Source organism: Anneissia japonica, unplaced genomic scaffold (genome assembly GCF_011630105.1).
Source record: "Anneissia japonica isolate Jap-2015-1 unplaced genomic scaffold, ASM1163010v1 scaffold475_len113575_cov109, whole genome shotgun sequence".
Taxonomy (NCBI): Eukaryota; Metazoa; Echinodermata; class Crinoidea; order Comatulida; family Comatulidae; genus Anneissia; species Anneissia japonica.
This window is the reverse complement of record NW_022694922.1, coordinates 45,412-51,848: the sequence shown is the minus strand read 5'-3', so window position 1 is coordinate 51,848 and position 6,437 is coordinate 45,412. Positions and strand designations below refer to the sequence as shown.

The window sequence follows — 6,437 nt, the reverse complement described above, 5'->3', positions numbered from 1 at the left end:
AAAAATCCGTCATCGACTTCTATCTTAAATTGTTGAACCTCTGTGTGGCAGCTTCATCTCGCCATTTCCACACTTGCATTCGGTGAATATAATCCACATCTCCTTATCTCCAGCCACATCAGCAAGTTGTCAGCAGCGTTAAAATCTGTTGATGCGTTGACTCTTGGGAGGTGACTAACTTCTTCTTCATCAGATGAATCGTGCTCCCTGGATCGTCTGCGTCTTCAGCCAGCCATTGAACAGGTCCCATCTACTCGCTATCATCGGGTTTTTTATCCGAGTTCTTCAAACATTACATCGAATTCAGCCGAGTCATCGTCATCATGATGGTTTCTTTGATAAGTCGTTGCTCGGCTCTTATCCCAGAAGTTTTCGCCAGCTACAACTTAGGTTTTCTTCAGTTGCATCTGCCCATGCTTGGGAAATCCAACCAGCGCAATCCTTGACTGTCAGCTGCCTGATGACATTTGGAATGTCGTCATCGTTTGCCAGGATGTGTCGTAGGAGATGCTTTTTGTAGCGTCGTTTCAGGGGTTCAAAGATCCTATGGTCCATAGGCTGAATCACGCTAGTGGTGTTTGGGGGAAGATACTCAACCCAGATGTTCCCATCCTCAGAAACGAGTTCTTCTTTTGGGGGTGTGACGGAGGATTATCCAAAAAAAGTAGAATTTTGTATGGAATGTCGTGTTCATAGCACCACCACCGCCGGACAGTTGGAACAAAGTCACTGTGGAACCAATTTTTGAAAACGGTAGCATCTGTAAGTTAATGACCAGCCTGAGGCACTTCGTAGATTACTAGCATTGTTTATTGAGGTACTGACCGACATACATGTATGAGATGGCTAACGCACAGAGAGGGCGTGGTTCAAATTAATACAATGTTCTACATCTTCCTCCTTTTATTTGTTTTTAAACATGATCAATTTATAGTAAATTTAAATTCTTTTCATCTTTTTGTTTCTTTTTTTTTTAACATGAGAACAATACAATGTTATAAGTCAAAAGTGTGACTGTGTTATTCATTCAATTGTGATCATTTCTAACATATTAATTAGCATCTTAAATTTTTGTTTAATTGAGACGAGACGATTTTATTGTGGAAGGCACACTACAAATATCCCACCATTACCATTACCATTTTAATTTCCATTTTACTTATATATTCCAATTCAATAACAATGGACTATAATCAATGGATAATTAATGTTCATTCAATGTTCAGCAATGATATCAATGTTCAATCAATGTTCAATAATCAATGAATAATCAATCTTCATTCAATGTTCAATAATCGACTTTCAGCAATCAAACCAATGTTCAATAATCAACGTTCAGTAATCCAATCAATGTTCAATCAACGCTTGCATTTTTTTTTAAGTTACTGCGCAAACATAGAGCTATTGTATTTGGGATTTTGTTTGACAGTTCGTCCACTTCGGGTTCTCTTGGCTGAATCTGTGTTGGATTTTGTGGTAGTTCTTAACGAGGCTGAGTTTGCATTTTGTGGTTTTGGGTTGTGTATCGGCTGTGTGTCCTAGAATTGTAATGGTATATAAACTGCTTTTTGTATCGGCTTCTTTTCTGTTGCAGGAAGCAAATATTTTCTGTTTCTTCTTATTTGCGTTACACCGGTATCGACCAAATATGATCTTGGCTGTTCCAGAATCTTGCTGATCGTTTCCAGGCGATCATATTCTTTCTTTGTTCTTATTCGAACTGTCTGATTTTGTTGTAGCGGTGGGAGTGCGCTTGCCTGTGCTTTTTTGTCATAGTAGCGCTTCTGTTAGTTTCTCTTCATTTCTAATTGATTTCTTACAACTTTTGTATTGATTGCTTTTGGTGTCAGTAAGAATTTGTTTGTGTAGAGAGGATTTCTAGTTGTTCGTGAGAGTAGTCTATGTGCCGGTGATTTGAGAACATTAGCTCTTGGCACATTGCGTAAGTTCAGAGGATTTTGATAGATATCTGATCCATCTCTTCGTGTCTTTTCTAACAACATCTTTGCCTGCTTTACCGCATTCTCTGCAAGGCCATTTGATTGGGCATATTCAGGACTACTCGTGATGTGCACAAAGTTCCATTCTGATGCGAACTGTTTGAATAGACCTTTCCGCTAAGCCCCGCCCCTTGGATATTATTGCTAAGGTCCCACAAACAACAACAATTTGTAGTAAAAAACATGGCAGAATGTGCGATCGCGGGTGCAGACTCACTGGTAGACATCCCCGACAATATCTGCATTACCTTTCTGCCAAACCACAAAAATTTGTCAGAAAGGATCTTAAAAAAGGGGCTAAACTACTACCTACAAGGTTATATCCATTACATTAAAATTAATGGATCTAAAGTCAATGCAAAATGTTGGAGATCAATGCGGAAGTCGGATCCGCCTCATAGGCTAAACATCAAAATTTCGGCATCAAATCTCACCGATTCTTCTTGTTCTTGTAAAGCTGGGTAAGGCCACGAGAAATTTTCGTCATGAAAATTAGGAAACTACATTTATATTAATTATTTTAGGCAATACCTGGTTTACGATGGATTTTCCCCCTTCTCGTACCCGAAGTCCACAAATCAGGCGTTCCCGGGTTCAGTACTGCTAATAGGCCTAATGACTAGTCATAGGCCTACCCTCCCTAGGCCTACAGCAGTCAGTAGCGACACGTCTGTCGCCGACCTAGTCAGGAACTATTTAACCTGTCACTGATATTTTGGTTGATTTTTATGCCATCCAGGCCAAGTGGGAATAAAAATAATCACCCTATAAGAACCAATTTTTCTCATTGGACATTTCAGAAATCTAGTCAATCAGAAGAACCAATCACATTTATAAACCTTCAAAGTCTTTTTTTTTTAAACTGCGTGCGCTGTATTAATTGTAACATTATTATAATTTCAGCGCGCTGAGCGTTAAAATTTTTGTAAACAGAATTGCAATCATAAAAATTTGCATGTACAGTACTGTACTGTATTATTTCATTTCTAAATTTATCTACCACTTGCTAGCTAGAAATCGCCCTTAGGTTTGCTTAGGACTAAGAACCGGCGTTCTATCCAAACTAGGTCTCAGCGAAGAGAAACAAAACGTATCAAATAATCAGGGTTGCGAATATGTATAAAGCATATTAAATCTTGCTTTACTAAGTGATGAATGATTTAATATATTATAGCTACATTTCTTTATTCAAAAGGCCAACGTCTTTAATTTTATTTCAGAATTAATGGGCATTGTTCCCATGTCGTTGGCCTTATTAAATCGCTTCAGGGTTTTAAGCTGCTTATCAGTAAAGTGAAGCACTATAAAATCATTTCTGACGTGATTCCAACCAATTTATTTTCAAACATAAATAAAATTTGGACTGTATGTTGTCATCTAACCCTATTACAAGATGTCTTTATAAAAGAGTAAACATCAAATGTGGCAAAGACAAGCCAAACCAGTCACTCGTCGCAAAAATCGATTTTGAGTTATTAATACAGTGTTAGAGAGTAAAATAATAGTTATAAAATGGTAAAAAATCATTCAAATCGGACATTTCCTTATGAAGTTACAAGCGTTTAATCACACAGATGTTTAAAGAACAATATATAAGAAATCGGCCTTCAAAGTTTATGATTTCAGGCATTTCTCATGAAGAAACTATCTTTAAATCCTTAAAAAGTGTTGTTTTAACATTGAAAATGGGGAAAATAACAGCATAGAATGATGTATAGATATATAAAGGTTAGTTTAGTGCAATAAAATAGATTTTTAAAAATTTGACATTCCAGCATGTTTTGGCCATTTTCTCTGTAACACAATTTGCGACAAGTGACTGGTTTGGCTTGTCTTTGCCACAAATTCTTCAACATCAAATATAGGTGTTGTTCACATACGTACCTGGTATGAAAGCACTGATCCAATCTGAACATTCCCAAGTGTAGTGCTGACTTTTGGGTGGTTTGATGATATTAAGTAATGCATAGGTGTATCTTCTAGTCCAATTAGATGCTGAAGTTGTATATTTGTTATCTCTGGTAACCTTGAATGTGTTAAGAAATGTATGAAGTGAAGAAGAGAATATTATTGTCAATGTTATGCATGTGCAATATAAAAAGCAATTGTAGAACATATAAAAAGGAATAAATGTTTTATGCTGAAAATTTTAATAGGCTGTACCTAATATTATTATAATTAAAGTATTACAGCATCACCTTCATTTATATACCCCAATGCTAAAAGTTTACTTAGTAATTCATAAAATCCACTGTCTTGAGTAATTTGCTTATCTGAGATTGACCCAGAATATAATTCTGAAATAAAAATTACAGAGCCATTTGGGTCACAAGCAATAAGGCCTTTAAGTGTTGTATTTGACTTGTAGTCACTGTATAACTGACTTTGGAGACCCATAGAACTTGGAGTCTGTGTCTTCAACTCAGTTGCATCAATTATTACTAATGTTTTTGGATAATCTTTCTTAAACTTCATTGGCATATTATTAATTATTATATCCCTGTGGGGCCATATGGATAACTGGCCAAACATGAAATACATATGTTCAATCCAAGTATTCAATATTATGCCAGCTGACTGTATTGCAACACAAAATCTCATACTCAGATCCTTTAATCCAAAATTATGTCGTAATCGAAATAGAGTCAAAAACAGACCATCTTTGTTGGACATAGATCTAACATCATGCCGAGTTACATTTCTATGTAGACTCACATTTGAAGGAATTAAGAAGTTTAGCAATGCTACAAATCTAATGAATGTTATTCCTGTGTAGTATCTAAAAAGATCTTTTATATGTGTTCCTGCTAATACATGTTCAACACCAAAATTAGATATGGGTTTTTGTAGTTTTTCTTCACAAATTTTTAACTTGGAGTGAAGTTCCTTGTTTTCAGCTGCCAAAGCCAAGAAATCAATTGCTGAAACCCCTGAAAAATAATAACAATCAATATCTCTAATACAATTTCATTTTGATTTTTTTTTCTTATTATTATTACTGTAGTCTACAAACTGGAGCAAAACACAGGTGGCATCTGTATGCCCACAAGGTTGTGGCGATACCAACATCCACAAACCCTCTCCTATTCAGTTACAAGACAAACATAAACACCTAAATAATATAATCACTGAAGATGAAATTAAAAGAATGGAAAGAGAAACAAGAGACCAATCAAATTCCAAGATATGGCATGATTTAAGGAAAGTGAGGCTGACTGCTTCTAACTTTGGCAAAATAATGAACAGAAAAGTAAAGCCTACAGAAGCTTTCCTGGAAGATCTATTTAACAGAAAGTCCAAATTTGCTGTATCATTAGAATATGGTAAGAGAAAAGAAGTGTTTGGAAAGGAAAAATACCTTGAACAAAACCCTTCAAGCCATCTGCATGAATGTGGTTTTGTAATTAATAAGGAATTCACATTTTTAGGGGCTACCCCAGATGTAATAGTATGTTCAAATAGTAAATGTGGGCTTCTAGAAATTAAGTGTCCTTATTCAGCAAGAAATATGTCAATAAGCCAGGCCTGTGCAGATATTACAGGTTTTTATCTTAAGCATTCTGAAAATGGCATTGCACTTGACAGGAGGCATAATTACTATGCCCAAGTGCAAGGTCAACTAATGATAACTGGTTGTAATTTTTGTGAATTTGTAGTCTATACACAGAAAGACCTTTATATTGAACGTATCACACCCGACATCCAATTTATGGCAATAATGTTAGAGAAATTGGCAGATTTCTATCAATTTTATGGAGTGCCATATTTAACTAGCTAATTGTTTTTTTTTTACTTTTTAACCAATCAATTCATAATAATAGTACATACATTGGTTGTCTGTTTGAGATGTAGAACTTTTGTACTTGCAATTTTCATCAGTCTTCATGTTTGATCTGCAAAAACAAATTTCACTGCTAATCTGCATGTTCAAAAATAATATGCAATTAAAGTATAGTCAAATTTTGAGGACCCTAGAGAAAATACAGTACATTCAATATAACTTGTCTTTCTGTGTATAGACTACAATTAATTGTTGTTGATAAAGTTTATTATAGTTATATAATGATTGGAATATGTATATCAATACTATATTTGATACTGAATCTATTATCATGTCTCAACTTTTGACCATAGAGCAGTTTGAAACTTAAATTTCCAACTAGGGTGTACTTTCAATTATACCATCAGTCATTATAGTGACAGCAAGTGTACAGTTAAGTTCTGATATTAAATTAATGTTAGTTGTTACAATGTTTTTAGTGCGTCATAAAAAAATAAAAATCATAACTTACATTTCTGTAATATCTTGTTGTGGTGTCTTAATTTTTTTTTTTTTTTTTTTTTTTTTTTTTTTTTTTTTTTTAAAATCCTAAAAAAACATCATAATTATTTTTTTATAATTTTAATTAACCATTTTTTTTGTATAAAAAATTTTTT

General features: G+C 34.5%; 2 protein-coding genes across 2 annotated transcripts in view; one reads left to right on the top strand and one right to left on the bottom strand.

Annotated features, from left to right (window-relative positions):
• Positions 1–381: 381 nt before the first annotated feature.
• On the top strand, positions 382–6,285 carry LOC117101339. The gene is made up of 2 exons (XM_033241301.1): positions 382–762; positions 5,005–6,285. Exon 2 carries the CDS (start codon positions 5,149–5,151, stop codon positions 5,776–5,778), a length of 630 nt encoding a protein of 209 aa, XP_033097192.1. The 5' UTR covers positions 382–762; positions 5,005–5,148; the 3' UTR covers positions 5,779–6,285.
• The window catches only part of LOC117101338, a 5,999-nt gene continuing 3,318 nt past the window's right edge, over positions 3,757–6,437 (bottom strand). Inside the window, exons 3-5 of the mRNA XM_033241300.1 lie at positions 6,293–6,318; positions 5,829–5,893; positions 3,757–4,930 (exon numbers count right to left, since the gene is read on the bottom strand). Of these exons, the coding sequence (XP_033097191.1) occupies positions 4,179–4,930; positions 5,829–5,893; positions 6,293–6,318 (843 nt within the window). The 3' untranslated portion in view covers positions 3,757–4,178. The remainder of the gene's footprint in view (positions 4,931–5,828; positions 5,894–6,292; positions 6,319–6,437) is intronic.

Bases quoted from the DNA above. Each gene is read 5' to 3' on its own strand.
- LOC117101339 (XM_033241301.1), top strand. From the start codon at position 5,149: ATGGAAAGAGAAACAAGAGACCAATCAAATTCCAAGATATGGCATGAT.